The sequence below is a fragment of the Mytilus trossulus genome, chromosome 1 (genome assembly GCF_036588685.1).
Source record: "Mytilus trossulus isolate FHL-02 chromosome 1, PNRI_Mtr1.1.1.hap1, whole genome shotgun sequence".
Lineage (NCBI taxonomy): Eukaryota > Metazoa > Mollusca > Bivalvia > Mytilida > Mytilidae > Mytilus > Mytilus trossulus.
This window is the reverse complement of record NC_086373.1, coordinates 7,590,229-7,614,230: the sequence shown is the minus strand read 5'-3', so window position 1 is coordinate 7,614,230 and position 24,002 is coordinate 7,590,229. Positions and strand designations below refer to the sequence as shown.

General features: G+C 30.1%; 2 protein-coding genes across 7 annotated transcripts in view; one reads left to right on the top strand and one right to left on the bottom strand.

Moving 5' to 3' along the window:
* Window positions 1-1,900, bottom strand: part of LOC134714053 (mitogen-activated protein kinase kinase kinase 1-like) — a 39,883-nt gene extending 37,983 nt beyond the window's left edge. For 2 of the 3 annotated variants that reach the window (XM_063575309.1, XM_063575302.1), the window contains exons 1-2: window positions 1,357-1,900; window positions 172-234 (exon numbers count right to left, since the gene is read on the bottom strand). In XM_063575309.1, coding sequence (XP_063431379.1) covers window positions 172-234; window positions 1,357-1,544 — 251 coding nt within the window. In that variant the 5' untranslated portion in view covers window positions 1,545-1,900. The remainder of the gene's footprint in view (window positions 1-171; window positions 235-1,356) is intronic. The other variant, XM_063575316.1, reaches the window with a different exon arrangement.
* A 104-nt stretch (window positions 1,901-2,004) lies between these two features.
* LOC134714020 (uncharacterized) overlaps window positions 2,005-24,002 on the top strand; it is a 38,756-nt gene continuing 16,758 nt past the window's right edge. For 2 of the 4 annotated variants that reach the window (XM_063575291.1, XM_063575273.1), the window contains exons 1-3: window positions 2,005-2,112; window positions 6,833-6,937; window positions 15,001-15,132. In XM_063575291.1, the coding sequence (XP_063431361.1) occupies window positions 15,058-15,132 (75 nt within the window). In that variant the 5' untranslated portion in view covers window positions 2,005-2,112; window positions 6,833-6,937; window positions 15,001-15,057. Of the gene's footprint in view, window positions 2,113-6,832; window positions 6,938-11,929; window positions 12,298-15,000; window positions 15,133-24,002 lie in introns of those variants that run through there. The other 2 variants (XM_063575279.1, XM_063575286.1) reach the window with 2 other exon arrangements.

Below are 24,002 nucleotides of genomic sequence, written 5' to 3'. Positions count from 1 at the left end.
TTATAAATGTGATTCAAAAAATCAATTCCATATCTATATAGGTACTGTATGTATTTCTACAACTCAAAACAACATTCATGTCTCTATAAAATCATGTGTTAAATGGTGAAGTAATTATATGATGACTGAAGGAGTATTGGGGTGCTACAACATAAACACTCAAAGCTATACTTGTTTTCTGACTCTGTCACACTTAAGTTTGTAGCTATCCTCTGGTCTTCATTGCTTTCACATCTAGACATAACAAATAAAACTGTCAGTAAAAATCAAAGATACTAAGACAGCCAAGAGGATGATCTTTTCCAAGGTTCAGATATAAAAGATTTCGGGAATAATATTATGTAAATTCTGTAACATGGTGAGGCCTGTTTTGTTTTCTATAACAATACAATATTGTCCAACTCAAATATGCAAAAGTAATGAAAATTTTGCATATACATGTACAAATGTTAGTCTGCTTTCAACTTAAGGGACAAAAATAGAACTAAGTTATACATGTATCATCCTTTATTATAAAAACCAATTAGATAAGCTGACATATACATATATTGTCCCTCATAGGAATATATGTCCAGATTAAAAAAATAGAAAGGTGAGCATGTTATGTTATTTATTATGTTAAAAAATGCAGTTTTTTTCAAGATCTACATTTTGTAAATGTGTATTATTACATACATGTATGTGGTTATAACCAATAAGAAATGCTTGATTTCATAATAACAAAGAAATTATTTGGTATGTTTTAAAATAGAACCAACATTTCTCATGTTTTTTTTTATTCCCAGAATTTTCCAGAAGAATGTACATGCATCAAGCTGCTAATTAACTTTTAACTAATTACTGTACTTCATGTTTACTATATATACATGTAGATATTTTTCAAATTATATGGATAAACAAAAGTCTGTTGATTATATCTATTCAAATCAATCTGGTATAAAAGATAATTCAATTCAATATTTTATTTATGTCTCACCTTAAGTACAGTGTACATGTACCTTATTGGATACAAATGAATGAAATGATACAACTAATTCTGCTGCATACATTTGTCTCTTGACTTATATCTAGAATTCAATGATTTTATTTTCATGAGCTTTTTATCAAATTACTTTCTAAACAAAACTTTCCTGCATACAAGGAACTACAATCCAGCCAAACAAGGGTCTTTATTGGCAAAAATGAAGTCATCTCATTATTTTTCATCAAAAATATATGTAGACATTAAAACTTGGTTGAGTGATAACGAATAAACATTGTGTTGCTGATGACTACGCATTTATAATTAATTTGTCAAACAATTGAAGTGCAAAGAAACATGTTACTTAATCTTATATAATATACTACAATTATAACCTTGCTGATTGTGACTTTAAATTTCCATCTTCGATTGGTCTCAGAATCTTTCTCCAATCATGAGGTCCAAGATATTCCTCAGAATCTATACAATTTGGTTTAAAATCTGTATCCTCAAAGAAAAAACAATTTGTCTGCGACTGCTTACTTGTTTCAGCGTCATCATTTGCTAATGTAGCTGATTCCATATTTCACGGAGTAACATGTCACAAAAAGCTCAAAGACTGCTTTCGTCATTCATTTCATTGTAAATCTAACTAAATTATTGACGACATGCAGACAAATTATAAATAAACAAGCGCCAAATACAACAAAAGGTGTATTTGCAAACGTTTCTGAAGTTACATTTCGATGGCATTCAATTGAAAATGTTATCTCATTTCAGTATGCGGTTCATTGTTTATCTAGCAGAGCTATTTCCGGTAGGAATACCCTTGTTTTTACCACCACATTTTGTTTACAAACCAACTTCTTAGTTCATTTCCAATTTTATTTACAATGATATCTATTACAAGCTCAATAGCAGGTGAATCATCACGTATGTAAAAACGTTTGCCTGATCTATGTAGATATTCGAAATTTTCTGAAATTAGCTTTCAACAGAATGATGAGTCTAGAAATTCCGAAAAGAGAACAGGTGCTTGGCTAGTTATTTCCCTTTTCATACTACATAATTATTGATTATGAAAAGGAGAACACGACTAACTTGTTAGTTGTTGTTGACAACGTCAAGCACATTGTTAAATGATCTTAATGGTAGGGTAACATGAAAAGTGAATGTGCAAGACCTTTTAACACCCAAGGAAGATTTTCATCCTGTAAAAATTACAATAGATATCATACCACTGCAGGCAAAAATTGCAGTAATAATTTTTTCCTCTTCAAAGTCAAAGACCCCCCCCCCCCCCCCCCCCCCCCCCTCCCCCCAATCCCCCCGAATTCTAGTTAAATCGGCACCTGTATAAATTGGAACCTAGTCAATTCGGCACCAGGTATTGTCAAATCGGCATCTAGTCAAATCGGCACTTGATATAGTCAGTTCGGCACCCATGTGAGATTTGTTTAATTATATATTTTAACATTATTTTAAGGGAGCTACCATTTGATTTTTATGGGGGGGATCGGATGAAAAATTCTGTCCCGCATTTTTAAGCGCCCGTCAAAATTTTGACGGGCGCTTAAAAATGCCCGTCAAAATTTTGACGGGATGTATTATGGTATACAAATGTCTGGTGTCCGTCGGTCTGTCTGTCTGTCCGTCTGTCGGTCTGTCTGTCTGTCCGTCTGTCCGGCGTAAACATGTCGCACTGTAACTTGAGAATGACTTATCCAAATTTCATGAAACTTAAAATAGTTGTTTTTTATGATGGTCAAATGATCTGTAAACTTTTTTGTGAAAATAAGATTAAAATTTTTTGAGTTATGGCACTTTGTAACTAAAAGAGGGGTGTGGTTTTTTTCACATGTCGCAACTTATCTCAAAAATGATTCTTGATTATGGCTTAAAACTTTAAATACTTCTTAGTTATATTAATCTTAATATCTGTATACTTTTTGGTGATGATTCAAAATTTAATTTTTGAGTTATTGAGTATTTTGTAAAAAAGTGGGGGGGGGGGGGGGGGGTTATATGTTGTGCCGTATCTCAAAAATAATTTATGATTATTGCTTAAAACTTTACACACTTCTTTGTTATATTAATCTTAAGATCTGTATACTTTTTATTTGAGTGATTAATAGTTTTTTGTAAAAAAAAAAAAAAACAGGGTTTAAAACAATATATGTGGTTTTTTTTTTAGTTTATCCTGACTTTTTTTTACATAAATTGTCATCCTGACTTTTTTTTTTGCAAGTGTTTCATCCTACCTTTTTCTTTTACTCAAAACTCCTGTCCTGCCTATTTTTTTCAAATTTCATCCTAGCCCCCCATTAAAATCAAATGGTAGCTCCCTAAGCAAAAATCCTAACTGCTTGATGCTTTTTAACAATGTACATGATGTAATGCATGAAAAAATCCCAACCCCCCAAAAAAATCATGGTTTATACATTTTTAGAATTATTTATATATATTATTGGATGCCTAATTGACTTTAAATAGTTGCCGATTTGACCCCCCCCCCCCCCCTCTAAATGATAAAAAAAGAATATTTTGTACTGTTGTTGACGGCTCATGACAAAAGTAATTAATTGATGTTCAAGACAAAAGCACTATCTTTATTTTAAATAAAAACGAATAAAAAAATTGAGAGAATGGAGCAAAATGATACCAGGGCTAGCTGTCAAGCTTTCGTAAAGAAAATGAGGGTGGTTATGGGGGTACCTTCATGAAGAATAAGGGTAATTATTCTTGCAAAATGACGTTACTTGTAATTTTTGGTGCATGATAATAAAATGTACACTTTCTTTTAGACACTAAAAAAATCGACTGGTTTTAACGAATCACGTTAAATTTTTCTAAAAAATGACGATAAAAACATTGGCCTTGGTCATTTCTGTCCATTATTCCTCTTTCTTAATGTCAGTGCTTATCAATGTTTGAAAAAAGTAAAATAAGTAGTAGTAAATAATTCTTTATAAAATATTAAATAAATATATATCAAATATATTGAAAACTTCAAAAAAGGTTGTATTCAAGAAATAGAAAAAGTGGTAGAAAATCTAATGACAGTATTAATACATAGGTTTGGTGCTTTTTGTCTATTTATCATTAAAAAAAAAGGAGGGACCAAATACACAAAGTCAATAAATTTGTGTTCATATGAACATGGTGAAACTGACTTAATGTACCAAATCAGATTTTGTGTCTGTACCAAGTCATGCTAGGTGTACCATGTGATACAGGGTTCTCGCTAAGGCGAGCTCATGAGTCCTGGACTGATCAAAGTCTGTCTGGACTCACCATTTTCAAAACTGGTGAGTCCACAGATGCATCAAGATTGAAATATTTTGTATGAACTGAACACAGTTAAACATAAATATCATCATTTTAAAAATACAAATACAAATATTTTATTGGCACAAACACAATTACAATAATTGGCAATGGCCCATACAACTGTTATACAAATAGTAATAATGCAAAGAATATCAATAGGCATATTTCGAACAATATCATCGAACGATATCAATATCATCAACAGTAAATGATTAAAAAAAGATATATCAATTACATAGTTGGTCAAACAAAATAAGTATTAAAAATAACGACAATATTAATATGTAATATTATTTATTATGAACAATGATTATTAGCAATTTTATAGAGTTTGTTCTGCTTTACGCAGGTTCAAACTGTCTGAGATGAAAGAGGAAGTTAATTTTAGGATTGTGTATGAATTATTATTTAATAAAAAGATTATATTATTTTCATGTTTTTGAAATTTTGTAGAATCAACAATTATATTTGAAACTTTATGGTAAAATATGTCCCTCTTAGTTGAGTATTTTTCACAATGTAAAAGAAAATGTTTTTCATTTTCAATTTGACCAGAATTACATACAGAGCAGTATCTCTCATTTCTGGGAATATTTAGATGTCTCTAAAGCAAAATTTTAAAAGCAACCTTATTTTAATGTCATTTCATTGCTCTGTTAGGCCATGGAGACCAAAATATTACACTATATTGCAATAAAATATTTTCTTCTTGTTGTTAGATTTGCCTTCAAAAATCCTTAGCGAGAACTGGTCAACCCTGAAAATGTATGTTGTTTGTATATCTATTTTTTTAGGAGTTTGTGGTTGGTGTGGTCAGTAATGTGTGCTCTAATCAGTTTTCTGTATTTCCTGATAAGTATGCAAAAAGATGTTCCTCTTGAAATAAGTCTGCATAGTAACAACACATGAAGTTGTAAACATACCTACATAAACTTAGTCAGAAGATGATAACCTTGTGACTGAATATAATTGACATTTTTGAAGTACATTGTAAATTTTGTGTTATCTGAATAAATAGCGGAATAAAGATTGAAGAGTATTTATATTGTCTCCTGTCTTTGTAATAATGACAGATAGTTTATCAGTTATTAGGGCTCTTTATACAAATAAGGCATTGTTGGAGACATGTTTAACACCTTTATGATATAATTGTATGTGTATCAAAGTGAAGTATTGATTCAAGATTAGACAATATTGATTTACTCTGTCAAAGTTTGGAATAGGTAGGGAATTTACCTACTGTCAGTATTCTGCAAAATTATGACAGTAACTTTTATTTTGTATAAGTTTTCTTTTTAAATTGTTCTGTAATGAGAGCATAATAAACTGCACATGTTGTCTCAGCTATAATAATACACATTGGTAGTATATTTCAGCAAATTTGCAGTAACTAACAATTGAAATTAAAAAAAGACAAAATTCAATGCAAAAAAAAAACTAAATATTAAATAACATGGTATGAAAAGGGTCTTACTTTGCACTGAAAACATGAACTTTAAAGTTATTTAACAAGAATTATTTCAAAGGGAAAGAACTGTCAAAATAGTCATTTAACAATCTTCCCAACTTGGCTGGTATTAGACTTAAATATGAATTTAATAAAGGTAAAAATAAAATTGACAAGAAATTTAGGGCTGTATAAGATTGCTTAAAGTTGAATATTTTATTTCAAGGGGACACAACTCCTGTAAAATCATACATTTATAATACTGATTGAAAAAAAATATTTTTGATTTTTAAACATGTAATTTAGTATAAACCTTTGATATAAATTAAATAATAGAGTGCGTCCAGTGGACATAACCCCTTTAATAACAATTTGATCTGCATTGATTCACCTACTAATGTCCAAGATAATGCTAAAATTATCCCTTGGCTTGATAAAAAAAATATAAATATCTGGCAAGAATATTACACCTTGCAGCAGTCTCCACCAAAATCTTTTCCAACTAATAATCTGAAGACCAATATTTCAACATTTTTGTTTTGCTTTTGAGCAAAGTTTTGCAAATACTTATTAGTCTAAATAAGATTTGACTAGTTTTGGGCAAGGAGTACTAACAAGACCAGAAGAACCCTCTCATTGCTATGTCCACCACACTGCTTTTTCATGTCAATATTGGTAAATATGTAAATTATGAACTGACATTTGTCATTCACAACTTTTCTTGACTTGGTTTATGAAGGCATGCCATTTTGTATTGACACATGTCTATGTTTAATACTGTGTTTTAACCTTAATATGATGTTTGGTATTCTGTGTCTTTGGGTTGTTGTCCCTCTCATTAATGTGTATATTGTTACATATTTAAAAAATCATATGATTTTTGCTTTGCCTTGCTTTAAACAACTTTTTTTTAACCATATATTAGTGACACCCAATTTGATGACATGACTAATTGCATATATTTCAAGAGAATATGTCAGTATTATGTCCCCTGTCTGCCCTGTGTCACTGTACAGTTAATTTAAAAACCTGTCTAATACTATTTTGAGTTTTCATATATATACCTTTTCAATTTTAAATAACATATTTTTCAGGTTGATCACATGACCATCTGAGATGTAACAGGTTATGAGCAGAAATCTTCAAGATGTCTTCCAGAACAATAAGTGCTATAAGAACATGTAGGCAAAGAACTGATGGTATGTCTGATATAGATGTACCCCATTTTGATATTACCTTCTATATATTTAAGAATTAAATGCTCCTTTTTGTTAATTCATTGGGTGTAAAAGTGTTGACAGATTTACATTTTGTATGAAGTGAGGAAGCACATTATTCTAAAAATGTGTGCACAGTCAAAGGTATTGCAACCCAATGAATTTACAAAAAGAAGCATTCAATACTTATAATTACATTGTTTTAGCTTTGATCATGAACAAACGATATCTATCAACTTTTCTTAAATTTACCTGTGTACTTTATTGTGGGACCTTGTGTCATAATAAATGTTACATTTCATTGTGTAATGAATATTAATATCAGAAGGACGCAAGATTGCTGTTAGCCAATCAAAATAATGTATTGTAATGAAACATACATCTAAATGTAATTGTTATGGCATGATCCATTTGTTTGGCCCTACATGAAGTGACAGACACTGCTTATTTGTTCAGTTATTTTATTAATAAGTGGTCAAATAACACTGTTCAAAAGTGTACACCAAAACGTTATGATTGGTTTTAAACATTCTTAACAAGGAAATCCATCCAATGACGTCATGTTATTTTCATTTTGGTGTAGGAACAATTAGATTACCCACAGTCCTTTAGATTCTGAAAAGGCAAATTGCTCAACTATATTTGGTGTATGGCATGATGTCTGGCATGGTGCATATGACCTTGACCTCATTTACATGGATCATTGGTAATGTTATGTTTACATGATATGCTTTTAGTAAAAGGTCAAGGTCACTGTTGCATGTATAATATACTAAGAACTATTTTGTTGTAAATTTGGTTTTGGAATGATATCTTGGCACTTTGAAATGTGACACATTTTATAGATAAGTGAAAATTTAACTTTATAGTACACGTTTTTTCTTCCTTCAACTTCAAGTATGCTTATGTTTTGGACCCTTGAAATAAAAATCTTTTCTTTATACAAATGTTCAGTATGGGAACCATCCGTTGGCTGTGCTAGAAATGTGCAGTATGGGAACCATCCGTTGGCTGTGCTAGAAATGTACAGTATAGGAACCATCCGTTGGCTGTGCTAGATTTATACTATTTATTTTAATTTGATTACTTAAAGACCTTATATCCTTCTTCATTATGCTAAAAAAATAAGGTTTTTCAGAAAGTATATATTATTTAATATGGCATCTGTCTCAAAATCAATACTGCCTCCAAAATGAAATTAAACTCACAAAAAGAATTATTTTATTACTATTATAAGTTATACAGTCATTGTATTAACATGGTCCTGCTAGAATTCAAGAAAAGATAACATTGGTTTTTGCCTTTATATCAGCACACCTCACATAAATAACGATATCATTAATAAGATTTGAGAAGGTAGATAATCCTACACATTCAATGCATACGTTCAACATTTGATGTGGTGAAATCCTTCTCAAAAGACTTTAATCCCCAGACTTTCATTTTATTGGATTTGCTTTGTTTGAACAGATTTTAAACAAATATTTAAATTGATATACAATAATATATTATTGGTTAAAGATAAAGTGAACCTTTTTCATGAGAAAGTATTTGAATGGAGTTGAATTGAAAGGAAGTATATTGAGTGCTTTTGATATGTAATAGTCTCTTTCAATTCAACGTTTAGCGATAAACTTTGGGAATAATACAATTCATTAAAGCAGGTAATTATATAGATGGTAAAATAATAGTAAAATCAATCTCCAATTAAAACTGTAATTAAATGGAATATTGAGCAAATCTTAAGTGATTTTGTATTATATCAAGAAAGGAAGAACATTAATTGTAGTAGAAATATTTATATTTATATTTTTGTTAAAAGGAAATATCAGGTCCAAGTATGCACATTTGAGATTTGAGATAAAAACTCCCATATTTGAATTAGAATTAACTTAGTGAATGTTTCAAAGACTTCAAACAAATTATTTTTTTAAGGAGAATGATTTTATAGATATTCAGTATTGGATGTGCTTATTGTTGAAGGTCATACTGTGAAATATTAATGTTTACATTCACAAATCTGACCTACTGAAATATACTTATCACTGGGTCTGAATTTACATGAGCACCCCAACGAATGCCACTTGTGGAGCAGGATCTGCTTACCCTTTCAAATCACTACCTCCCCATTTTCGATAGGGTTTGTGTTGTTCAGTCTTTAGTTTTCTATGCTGTGTTTTGTGAACTGATGCTTGTCTTTTGTTTTTTCACCCTATATTAATATTGCCATGGCATTGTCAGTTTATTTTTCGGCTAATGAGTTTAAATGTCCATTTTGTGTCTTCACCTCTCTTTCACATCCATGTCATTTTCATTTTGGTGGATAGTTGTCTTAATGGCAATCATAATTAACATCTCAATGATGTCATTGCATGCAAATGCAAGGACTCATTTTGCCCAAAGTACCAATATACTTTACAATTCTTTCTTTCTTATTGTAATACATATGCTAGTAACAGGCATGAGTGAGTAAATTAATGTATGGCCCTAGCAGCCCTATACCATTAATATAAATTTTCTTAGCCTATTATAGTCAGATACTTGTGAAATAATAATAGTATACACTCTGGCTTGTATGTCTTTATTGTAGCTCTTGGGAGTTATAATATGTGAAGCATGCTAGGCTGTTGTACATCAAATTTCCCTAATTTTAAAACACCTGTTAGTGATGAGGTTTTAAAATAAAGAATATTTGGTTTAGTACAGATAAAGAGTCCATGAATAGCTGAATGTATCATTTTTATGTAAAATCTATTTTTAATCTGATTAAAGATTTATATGAAAAAAATGTATGATTTTGATGATTTTTAAGATGGTATTTTTATCTGCATGGCCTTCGTGTGGCTAAATGATATGACCTCCATTTCTTATCATAGTGTCAGATGATTTTTTCAAATTTAAATAAAATTTAGTCGTATCAAAACCTTTGTTGAGTTTAGATTAATAATAGAGACCATTGGATCTGAAAAAGACCTTGTAAAGATAGTATGAAGGAGATATTTTATCTAAGACCTTTTTGAAAAATATATATTAAAAACTCAACTGTTACTTGAGCTTTGTATGATTATAGTTTTAACCCTTTTATGTGCAGTTGTTTAAGGGTCTTTTAATTCTGCTTTTTTTTCAGCCATCATGGAATTTTATGAATTTGGACATCATTTCATGATTATGATTGGCTGAGACATTTCAACAGTATTATTTTATTTCCCAATAAAATGCAACATCTATAACTGTGTTATGATGCTCTTCTTGACAACAAATAATGCATAACCCCATACCCTTTGTTTTTCTGTTATACAAAAATAGTAAAAGCCTTTATATAACTGGTAATTACCACCCTGCCAACTTTGGAAAATCTTGGAGTCCTCCACAGCGGTTTTAGTTCACAACCAGATTTTTAATAGTTACACTTTTTTGCTGTGATTACATGGTAGAAGCAAAAAAATGTTTTTTGTTTTTTTTTAAATTGAATGCTTTCATGTATAGAGTATGTAGTAAACACATTTTGAATGGCAAGCATTTTAAAATATAAAGCTCCTATGTTCTTCTTATAAAAAATATGCACCAGTTAATAAGCTTTTACACTTTAATAACTGTTAACATTTCAAAAAAGACTATTCAATTCTTAAAAATTTTAAATTTTTGACAGTAATGATATATTTCAAAGGTATGCTGAGAAAAAAAACATAGTATAACAATTGGGCAACATCAAATGCTTCGAAATGAAGTAAAAACTGTAATAAAGTACAAAACGATAAGTAGGTCTGGGTAACTATGAAATTTTCCTCTTCTTTAAGTTTGTTTTATTCAAACCATTGAATGGGGTGAGGGTCCATGAAAGCTTGATGAAATTCATGAAAAGAAAGAAAAATAAAGTTGAAAATGATAAATAGGCCTGAGTAACTATAACATTTTTAAGTTTGTTTTATTTACACCATTGCATGGGTAGGGGTAAATGCATGATCTGACAAAAGCTTGTTGAAATTCACGAAAAGAAAGAGATGACTTTGTATGTTAGACCAAGGAGGTCTGTATATAAAATCTCCCAGCTTAAAGATAAAATGTAGGAACCACAAGGGAATGCTTATGAATTTTTCATTCTTGATGGGAGTAAATTGTATGTTTAATATATGAAATCAATAGTGTTTTCTTCTGTACATTTCTGATGATGTAAAGTATTAAATGTTTTGAGTAGTGTAGCTCTTGACAACTCTATTAATTACATATGTCATTATATATTTTATACATTAGTGGTATTGACACACAATGTTCAAACATTTAAAATATTGTATATCAATAGACATTTAAAGCTGAGTTCTGACAACAATAATCATATCTATAGTTTATTAAATTTCAATACCAAATCCTAAATTATAGTGGTTCATTTATTCCAGATGATTTTCATAGATACTGCATGTTTGACGCACACATATTTTTTGTATCATATTAAACTTAATTTCCCTAGTTTTTATGTTCTTAGCATAGACCCCCAAAGAAAAGAAAGTAAAAAGCTACACTTTCAATAGATAACATTTAACATAATTTTGAAAATTAAAAATTTAAGATAATTTACTGTTTACTGCTACACAATTAAAATTGATGTAAAACTTGTCAATCTATTATAATAGTAAAATTGGAAGAAAAATTTAATAGGATAATATTGTTAAACACAGCAAGTAATTCCATAAAAGATATTGATGATATTGGGACAAATTATAACATTGTCAATATTATGGACTTTTTATCTCCCTTTCAGTGGCTGGATGCCAGAATGGTTCACATATAATCCTATCAACCTTGGTTCAAAATCATTTATTCAATATATAGCAGTAACAACTTTGTGTAGAAAGATATACATTGTAATAATTTACTGCATAATTTGACTTATTTATGTAAATATTTGGTAGTATTGAAGTTTTCCATAGATTTTATATTTATTGAAACCAATGAAATATTAAAACATGACAACAGAAGAGTTAAAACTTTGTCATTATAAAGATCATTAGAACATCAGTACCTTTGATCGGGAAAATCTTAGTGATCGGTAACGGGTTTCCACTATTTATTTAAAGGATCAAGATTCATTCATAAGATAGAAACGTGGAAGAATATTAAGACAAATGGTTTAAATCTCGAGTTGATGTGCTCGTTCAGGCAGTAATAATTGTTTTGTATGGACAGGGGTTATCTGTGATTGTTTAAGTGTGTATTGTACAATACCCAGAAGAAAGATGACAACAGGTTCATGAAATATTATGCACCGTGCATTATAGTAATTGAGTTTCTGCCACGTTCCGGCATAAAACAACTAAATGTGATATACTTGGAAGGTTATCTAAATTGTAAGTTATTTAATTTTTTTTAACTTGTAACATAAAGATAAAATATTGGTGATCTGTAAAAAGCTTAAATAATTTAAATGGTTGAAATGAATTGTTTAATTTTTCTTCCATACATTGATTAGTAGTTTGTGTGAGTTAAATTACATTTTGTAGGATAGCAGTACAATCTATTCTAGCCAGGGTCTAGTGACACTTTTGCTGGTTTATCCAGTACAAAATGTCTGGTTGATTTTTCTCATATCTCAACATGTATATCAATTATCAAGTATGGATTTTAGCAAGGTCTTGAGGTGTGATTGGTATTTTTTGCCATGCCTAGGATAGTAAACAGGCATTGTGTATGGTCTGTGCCATTTAATGGTCAGTTTTTGGTCAGATTGGTTTTCCATTTAATTGTGGTTACATAAGATTGAAACTTAAATAAAATTGAGAAAGGAATTGGTGAATATGTCAAAGCGACAACCACCCGACCATAGAGCAAACAACAGCCGAAGGCAACCAATGGGTCTTCAATGTAGCGAGAATTACCGCACCCGTAGGTGTCCTTCAGCTGGCCCCTAAAATATGCATAATAGTACAGTGATAATGGACGTCATACTAAACTCCGAATTATACACAAGAAACCAAAATTTAAAATCATACAAGACTAACAAAGGCCAGAGGCTCCTGACTTGGGACAGGCGAAAAATTGCGGCGGGGTTAAACATGTTTATGAGATCTCAACCCTCCCCCTATACCTCTAGCCAATGTAGAAAAGTAAAAGAATAATAATACGCACATTAAAATTCAGTTCAAGAGAAGTCAGAGTCCGATGTCAAAAGATGTACACATATTCATTTTTTACCAAAACTACATAGCTCAGGCACACTCTGGTCATTTTAGACCATAATGATACTGAATACTAGTACATGAAGTTTTTTAAAAGTTGTATGAATAATTCTGAAGAACCCTTTTTCACCATTCTTTGAACACATACATAGGGATGTATGACTACAAGCTAATTGTTTTTATCCCTTATGATTTTGACAGTCCATTTTAAACGCACCAAGAAATCGTATTTTAAATAAAATTGATGTATACTTAAGCAATTATTCAATTCAACAGACCATTTAAATTTTAAATGTTTTTAACGGTAAAATGAAATTTTTAAAGTTCTATGATCATAACATAAAATATCATGTCTTGTGGCTAAATTGTCTTCTTAGGATTTGTACCAAACAACCCTATGATTACTTGATCTTTTCGCCTTTCATATATTCAATGTTGATTTCAATCTTAAATTTCAAGTTTGAATTTTTGTGCTTCCACAATTAAGTGACTGTGGCATATAGTGTTTCATATAATTTTTCAGACTTTTTTGTCATTCCTTAAGGAAACAATCTGGCACACATATTTATGAAAGTTGAACTTCTCTGGATTTTTTGTGATACCTGAAAATCTGAAGCTAATTTCAAGAAAATTAGTTTATAATGATGCCCATTAAACAGATCAATTTGTGCTGCAATAAAGTTGATCAAGAAGAATAACATTTATTGGAAATTTGGTACATTAGTGTACAATGATTTTCAAATTCAATATAAATGTATATCTGTTTTGTTCCTCTGTAAATGAATTTTGGCAAAAGGGTGTTGCATTCTGCATGATAAGGCCGTGGAATGCAGGGTGTTCATGCCACCTGACCCATCAGGGTTTTTTTTATAATTGTTTTAATAGAAGATTGCTTTATAACTAATTTAAGTTTGATTGCATTGAATGGATTTATATAAACACACCCTTATCCATCGTACAATACAATTAGATTAATAGTTGGGTCACATTGACCTATATTTGATTAATCATTAATTAGTTATTTTTGAATCAGTGTAAAAGAAAGTACATATAGAACCTTCAGAACAAAAATTAATTGTACCATACCACTATTGACAGTGTTTAACCCTATGCCAACCTATAAGCATTAAATGCATAAAGATAGCTTGCATTGATTTGAAGATATAAGTGAGTATTAGTTGATATACATTGTATTCTGTTTATTTTCCACTAATGAGTTTGAATGTCCTTTTGGTATCTTTCAACAGAAAAAAATAATTTGCAATTTGGTAAGAGGAGATCATTCTGTTTCTCTTTCCTTTTATTAAAAGTTTGAATCATTTTTGTGAAAGAAGAGAGATAGATACATGGTCAGTGAGAGAGAAACACCCAACCAACTTAAATCTAAAAGACTTCCATGCATTTTATTCAGATTATGTTAATTCAAACAAACAGTTGCTAAAATAGAATATGTGCCTATTTTAACAAGTCATTTAAGTTTTGTTTGATTTTCTGATCGGATTTAATGGTATTTGATACATATATTGACACATCGTGTTATTGTTAATGTTTTATGACTAACTATTACCAGTTTTAATGCCATTAATTTCAAAATTCTTTATTTTTTAAACCCTATGGGGTTATTAGATATAATATGTTTTGTTTGAATTACTTTTATTCAAATAATTTGTGCCAACATACATTTTTATCTGAAATTTGATTTGAATATTATAAGTAACAAAATAAATTTTTATCTGAGATTTGAAAAGTGTTGGAATATTCTTTTTGTATAAACAGAGGTATTAAAATTGAACAAATTAGACTTTTTATAAAATTTCATTTGAATGATCGTATAAAGTTTTGGTTACCGGTAATTAGTTGTCAATTTAATTGCAGGAAGCATTGATTAAGGATGTGAATTATTGTGCAGTTTAAAGATAGACAGAAAGAAGGATGGCACAAAGATATATAACAGCAATGGACTTTGCTGACATGCATGCTAGGAAGATACTTAGGAAGCAAGCAATGGTAAGACAGAAAACTATAGCATGTATAGAGTAGATTGTGCTTCGATGCTAGTTAGTGGAATGACTACAACATTAGAGAGTGCAAGATCATGATTCAATGCTATTTAGCTGAATGACTACAGCGTTGGAGAGTAAAATAAATGTGCTTCAATGCTATTTAGCTGAATGACTACAGCGTTGGAGAGTAAAATAAGTGTGCTTCAATGCTATTTAGCCGAATGACTACAGCATTGGAGAGTAAATCCATTCATGTTTTAAAAAGACTAGAAACTTTTCTAAAAGCCAATAACTGTGCCTAATATTGATTTTCTAAATTTTCATTTTAATATCAGTTTTCCCCTCCAGTCCAAAATATTAGATTGAACTAACTTAGCTTATTTGACCAGTCTTTCAGTAACATTTTCATTAGTTCTAATGACCACTAAAATGGGTTAAATGTAAAAACATGTTTGCAATAACACTTATGCTTAAGTTAATGAGATAATGTTTAAAATATTTTGTAAATAAAATTCATTTGTTAAAAGCTGCCAGTACTTTGCTAAATATAAATCAACTTGTTCTGGACAATGAATCAGTTCAACAAATAGCAACACTGCAGGACTGGGTATATAAGTGTTGTATTGTAGCAAATGTCTGTCTGTATTCATCGTTCAGAAAAGATATATATTATATTATTTTAGCAATTTTCTACAGGCTTCTTGTACCTTATACCTCCACGAAACAACAACAGGCCTGATGTATCATTGCACTTTATAGCTCTTAGACTTAGAATAAAATAAAATATTCTTACCTTTCAGACATTTTCCCCCGTAAATCAGAATTTCTAAAGTTTAGTCGTCAGACAATCAAAAGGCTATTAAGTTTCATACCTGATTCATTTATAATTTATAAGTTAAATTCCTTTTGCTAAAAAAATAAGAAATTCTAGACTTTATTGTGCTTTCAGTTCATAAGCCGAGAAATTCAGGTAGGATGAAAAGATACATTGTGTTATAAAAAGTATAAATTATATGCTTTATATACTGTACACTGCACTGCAAATCATAGCTTTCAGTTCACTATGTTTTACAAATGTTGATTCAAGTTAGTGTTTGAGGTTGAGTTATAATTGCTATTTGTTATGTAACATCAGTAAGACATGGTGGCAGGTGAACATTCATGTATAGAAAAGAAATGGGAAGAAGCACTGGTTGGATCATATAATTTAGAACCAAGTTTTTTTACAACACCAGAATTTATATTATCTTTATATGCAGCATTGCTTATATCATTAATTTATATAGAATATTGTTGAACATTTATGGACCAAAACAAGAATTCTATAAGAATTTATAATTCATGCTCTTATTGCCTTGATATTGTGGTTTTCAAAATTCTACATTCACATAGTTTCATTAAAATGATTGACTTATTGTTAGTTGCTTAATGTCCAGTGGCAAATATTTCATGCATATTCAGGACGAGAACAAGTTCACAATAAATACAATAAGTAGGTTGATACAATAGAGGCCATCTGGGATGATGGTCAGGGAAATTTGGACTGCCACTGGAAAATGAGGGTATATTGGATAGGGACATATGTTTTGCCTTGCAACAGGCCACCTAGGGACCCCTCAAAGAGTTGTCACAAGGGTTCTTAACATGCAAAGAGCGTTGCACTCTCTTTACATGAGGCATCAGATTTAACGTCCCCCTTCTGACCGGACGTGACTGAGAACTTGATACATCCTGCACAGCAAAATGGATGCCCCACCACCGGCAAGCGTTTTACTGCTGGTCGGGAGAAGACCAATTGACCATATTTTTGTACCCCAGTCACCCTTGGGTATCATTAAAATTAAGATCAGAAATAACCCAGATTCATTGTAATGTATGTTTTGGTGTACCACTAAAACTATTAATACATCTGAGTTTCTCAACCTTCTGAGGCCCTGTCCCCTAGTTCATGGTCTAGCAACTTTGAATTAATTAGCAATGTTGCTGTCCATCAAATTGTCTTTTTCTGAATTTTTTGCTGACAGGCCAGACATATCTAGTGTGCCAACAGTATATTTAAACAGATTTAAGTAAAAAATTAATGAATATGCTCAGTCAATTCAATTCTTTGGATTGCTATGCCTATTAAACTAGAGGTAACCTGAATATATTAGACACATACATACAAATGACATATACATATATAACTTTTATTGTGTGATAATGTGTTTAAAATGGCTTGGTATGTGTATTGTAAAGTTAATATGTATATGCATTTATACACCAAAAAGTAAAATATAAAATGAAATGATTTCATATTATTTGTCATTTAAGGGGGCTCGCAGGTCTAAATGATTTTTTTTTATTTAATATATGATTTCTCTTTATTTTTCTACAAATGAACTTTATCTTATACTAAATAGAAAAATGAAATAAAAAAATGGGGTCACCGTTCATTTACGCTCACAATCTGTCTTCGAAAGAAGTATACATTTTTGTTGATGTCCTTTTTTTCTGTTGAACTAATAGGAGAAAAAACGGTAATATCGAAATAAAAAAAGAACTAAATTACAGAAATCGCTCAAATTTTACAATTAATTAGTTTATGTACAGCTTATTTGAAAACAACAATAAAAAATATAGGTCACCAATAAGTAAAAAAAGATATTTCAATTTCAATGCCAAAAAAAGGCAGTTTTGCACCAAAGGGAGATAATTTGGAGCTTTTTACATGATATCTACATTTTAAAAGTCACCTGGGGTCAACACAAATTGATTTTTTGGAACGATTTTTGTACCAAATGATAAAGTTACAACTATTAAAGGTTATGAATAAAATTTGTATTGAAAAATTAATGTTTATTTTTTTTCTGAAAATCTTATACCTGCGAGCCTCCTTAAGGTCAGATTTTGAAAAGATTTCCTTACATCCATTTTGAATTCATTTTGTCCATTAAAGGCATTATTACATCTTGAAAACAGAGAGTTAACTGAAGTTACATTGCTTGTTTTATATCATAAGTTGTACATTTATGATAATACATTCTAAACATAACGCTCACAGTTATCCTGCTGAAAAATACTATGTTTAAACAATTTATATCTAATGTGTCCATAATTCTGTTTAAAGGACAATTTCGGTATTATGTTGCTGGCTAAATATGTCATACAGATGATCTTTGGCATCAAATGTAAACAAGCAGTCAAAAGATAATTGAAATGACATTCAAAGCTCTGCAAATGAAAGCGAGCAGTCAAAAAGACCATTGATTGTCATTCAAATGTAAACAGACTGAAAATAAAGGATTGGCATACCATTGATTGTCAGTTAAATGTAAACAGACTGACAACAAAGCATTGGCATAACATTGATTGTCAGTCAAATGTAAACAGGCTGACAACAGAACATTGACATAACATTGATTGCCAGTCAAGTGTAAACAGGCTGACAACAGTACATTGACATAACGTTGATTGTCAGTCAAATGTAAACAGGCTGACAACAGAACATTGGCATAACATTGATTGTCAGTCAAATGTAAACAGACTGACAACAGAACATTGACATAACATTGATTGTCAGTCAAATGTAAACAGGCTGACAAAAGAACATTGGCATAACATTGATTGTCAGTCAAATGTAAACAGACTGACAACAGAACATTGGCATAACATTGATTATCAGTCAAGTGTAAACAGGCTGACAACAGTACATTGACATAACATTGATTGTGAGTCAAATGTAAACAGGCTGACAACAGTACATTGACATAACATTGATTGTCAGTCAAATGTAAACAGACTGACACAAAACCTTGACATGACATTGATTGCCAGTCAAATGTAAACAGGCTGACAACAGAACATTGACATAACATTGGTTGTCAGTCAAATGTAAACAGGCTGACAACAGAATATTGGCATACCATTGATTGTCAGTCAAATGTAAACAGACTGACAACAGTACATTGACATAACATTAATTGTCAGTCAAATGTAAACAGGCTGACAACAGAACATAGACATAACTTTGATTGTCAGTCAAATGTTATCAAACTGACAACAAAACATTGGCATAACATTGATTGTCAGTCAAATGTAAACAGACTGACAACAAAAATTGACATTACAATAATTGTCAGTCAAATGTAAACATGCCTACAACAGAACATTGACATAACACTGATTGTCAGTCAAATGTTAACAGACTGACAACAGAACATTGACAGAACATTGATTGTCAGTCAAATGTAAACAGGCTAACATTGAGATACCACTGATTGTCAGTCAAATGTTAACAGACTGACAACAAAACATTGGCATACCATTGATTGTCAGTCAAATGTAAACAGACTGACAACAGATCATTGGGATAACATTGATTGTCAGTCGAATGTAAACAGGCTGACAACAGTACATTAACATAACATTGATTGTCAGTCAAATGTAAACAGGCTGACAACAGTACATTAACATAACATTGATTGTCAGTCAAATGTAAACAGGCTTACAACAAAACATTAACATAACATTGATTGTCAGTCAAATGTAAACAGACTGATAACAAAACATTGGCATAACATTGAATGTCAGTCTGATGTAAACAGATTGTCAACAGAACATTAACATAACATTGGCTGTCAGTCAAATGTAAACAGACTGACAACAGAACATTAGCATAACATTGATTGTCAGTCAAATGTAAACAGGCTTACAACAAAACATTAACATAACATTGATTGTCAGTCGAATGTAAACAGGCTGACAACAGAACATTAGCATAACATTGATTGTCAGTCGAATGTAAACAGGCTGACAACAGTACATTAACATAACATTGATTGTCAGTCAAATGTAAACAGGCTTACAACAAAACATTAACATAACATTGATTGTCAGTCAAATGTAAACAGATTGTCAACAGAACATTAACATAACATTGGCTGTCAGTCAAATGTAAACAGATTGACAACAGAACATTAATAGAACATTAACATAACATCGATGGTCAGTCGAATTTAAACAGACTGACCACAAAACATTAACATAATATTGATAGTCAGTCAAATGTAAACTGGCTGACAAAAAACATTGGCATAACATTGATTTTCAGTCAAATGTAAACAGGCTAACAACAAGACATTGACATGGTGTAAGTTTTAATCCTGGACTCTTTTGAGTCTTGACTCTGATGAATAACTGAGATGAGTTCTTGAAAGAAAATTATGAAATATTAAATTACATGTACTAGGTATAAGTTTGATAATCTAGATTTTTAAAGTCCTATTATTGATAAAGAAGGTAATTAATGGACTCTTGCCAGGTGTTCATGACAGAACTTAGAATAAAGTTCAAAATTACTGTAATATGTCATTTATTTTCCTTTAAGACTTTATTCTCTTTTAAATTCGAAAAATAAGACAAATTCTATAAAAGGTTAAAGTGCTTAAAATCCCTGATAGACATTAGAAACTGAGGCATGACTTATTCTTATGGGATTGCAGAGGCATGTATTGTAAAATCTGTCAAATTTAGTTATTGTAAATGAACCAGAAGATGGTATTAATCATGTATAATTTGAAAAGTCAACAAATTTATGGGTCCATGAACCCTTAACATAACATAAAGTATTTTTTCAGTTTACTTCCATTCCCATGATAGATTTATAGACAGTGAATATGTTATAAGATTTAAATCCACTTGAGGGCTTATTGATATTATACATGCAGATTAATTAAAACAACCCATGAAAGAGTTAAAAGCTAAGGACATACTGTAAGATAGACTCAACAATTTACAACAGTCGAAAATGCTTCAATAGGTTACTCATGCATTTCTGAACATTTTTAAAAGGTGTTATTAATCTTTTTTATTTCACTTGTGTTATTCTTTTGCACAAATATTTAAGTCATCTATTGAAACAACATTTTCCCATTCTTGTGTACTTTTTTGGTATTTTACAGCAGTGTTAAAGATCGATAGTTTTTGTTCAGCATAAATATTTGTACATTTAGTAATAAGTTGGATATTTGTGTCAAACATAGAGCTTCAAAGCAAGGTAATTCAATTTAACATTCAAAAATTGTATTCAACTATTCAAAAATTTCAAATAAGAAATGTTGATATTAAAATTGTTTATTATCTGAATCCACCACTATTACAGTTAAAAACAATCTTGTGACAAAAAATTACCTCCCCTTAGAAATGGAACACTTTATGATTTTGCATGTTCCATATGAGGATGAATTTGATTATAAGTACTCTTTCATAGTAATACATTGTAATTAAAAAAGTACTATATAATTTAACATTTTGTTGTAAAGTAACATGTACTAGGATAGTAGACTAAAGTCACTACTGTAGTCAAATTAAAACAGATCTTATTTTCAATATAAATATTGAAAACAAGATACAATGCGGAGACCATGCAAAAATGTAGATGACCTGTTCTAAAAATTCTTTAAAAAAATAAAAATATTGTAGATATTGTCCTTTTAATTTGTCAATAACTGACATTCCTGTACAGAGATAATAACCTTGAATTTTTGTTTTCTTTTGACCAAATATTAATCTGATCTTTTCTGTCCATTATTTTAAAGTTTGATTGAAGAACAGAATTATAACATGTCCCAACTATCTTTTGAAGATTTCTATATGCTTTGTGTATTCATGAAAGAAGTGTTATTTTTATCTTATACTTTGTTTACTTTTGGATATGAACTTGCTTGTATATCTTCTTAAAAGAGATGATTATAGGATTTTTAAAGATCTTTATGATTGTTATTTTGGATTAACCCTCTCAGATAGTCTTTTAAAAATTTGACCAATTAGTATTGTCCAAACAATTCAGGAGGTCTATTACATTTTAGAAAAGTCTTTGTTAATGTGTCGACACATTTAAAAAATTTCAACATTGCATATTGAAGGTAAGAAAATTCTCTCACTCTTTTAAATAAAAAACATAAAAAATATGTTGAAATTCTTGTCATATGTAGTCAATACTTAATTGAAAAATATTATATTATAAAAAAGGAGATTTTAGGTACAATTTAATGAATGGGTTAGTATTTCAAAATATCAAAACCAAAATACATCTTCAGGTAAACTTTTACCAACAAATTGGAAAAACTTTGTAACATATTAGTCACGAAAATGTTTTCATTAATTGTATGTACAAATGTACTTCATGTAAAAACCTTTATAAAGTACATACTTGATGATAATAAACTTTATGCAATAATTTTCAATCCAAATATTAACATATAATATAGATATTAGATTCCATGTTTGAGATTGCTTTGTTTGATGCTTTGACCTTGGTTATTGATAAGGTCAGCTTTAAGGTGTACTTGTTTCAGCCTTTTCTCTGGCAAGATACCTGGGTTCAGTCGGCTTGGGTTTATTACAAAGAACTGGTACTCCTTTTTTGACTGAAGCTTATTTCAACAGTTGTTATTATGCACTTTTCAAAGTTAATAAAAATCGCATTTAAATTAATTATCTAAAGTATAGCATTACATAATCACTCAAATTGATACACTTTTATAAAGGAGTAACTATTTATAGTTACTTTGTTTAAAACAAGGCCAATTAAGCAGTGTTCTAGCTAGCATTTAATTAAATTTGTTGAGACCTCAAGTTAGATAAAAGGTGTTGATAAGAAAATATATTTTAACTTATTAGGTTTAACCATTTTATATGTGTCAAAACAGTGTTATTGGAATGTCCTTGTAATAAACTATCTGGTAATTTAATCTCAGTTTGATATTCTTAAGGGTATGTATAAAGTTTTACTTAATTATAGGTTTATTAATTTTGTTGAAATAATAGTTTTATCGATATTATGAGTAGAATATTTTATTCTGTAACAGTAACTTTTTTTATATGGTGCGTACTATGAAGTTAGAAGATAATTGTTTTCATTATAGGTAACTGAGAAAATATAAACCATCTTCTCTCATCATTTATAAATCCAACAATTTCTTTATAACAAAAGCTGTAATAAGTACTAGTATTGTTATTAATGTTAATGAAGAAATTGGTCTTACTTTTATAATCTGCTTGTCTGGGATCAACTTATTCTATTTATGTGTTTCATAAATACTCTGATGCAATGAATATATTCTTAATCATATATGATCAACGTTCAACGTTTTAACACATTTTTCAGCGTTAAAGCGGGATATATTACCATTGCAGTTCCTTTTTTCACAGTAAAATATAGCTCAACAGCTTTCAGTTAGATTGACATACTAATTATGCTAAGATTTTCATGACAAGTGGGTCACTATAACCTACACTTGAATGAATTATAACATTATTTTTCTCAAGAGACCTAGGATGATGAATGAATGAAGACTTTTGAAACAATAATTTCAAACTCATAAATCACATGTAATAATTGAAAATAAGATATGTCCTAGTTTTTAATTAAACAGTGTATTTATAACTGAGATTGATAACGCTAATACATGCATATTTTAGAATAAAGCATAAAAGGTTAATTTCAAAGGTGTGAGTTAAATTGTTGATCCTAATGATTGCATTGCAACATGTAAGGTTAAACCATCTCCATAATTTCATAGACTTAAAGTTTTAAGAATTCTGTTTTTATTTTTAAATGACTGTTTTTGTGTAAGATACTTATGAAGGCAGACACACTTGGTGCAAACATATAGAAATGAAATGCACATATTTTGTATACTATCATACAGTGCTTCATCCTGAATATGTCTTTTATTTTCCTTGACCTGAAACATTCATTCCTGAATACAAAGTTTTCATCTGAAAAATCACAGCAGGGGAGTTTGAATATATACCTCACAATTTTATTATATATTATTTACCTATATTGAATGAAAATGACATCCCTGACAAAATAATCTGATTAAAGTT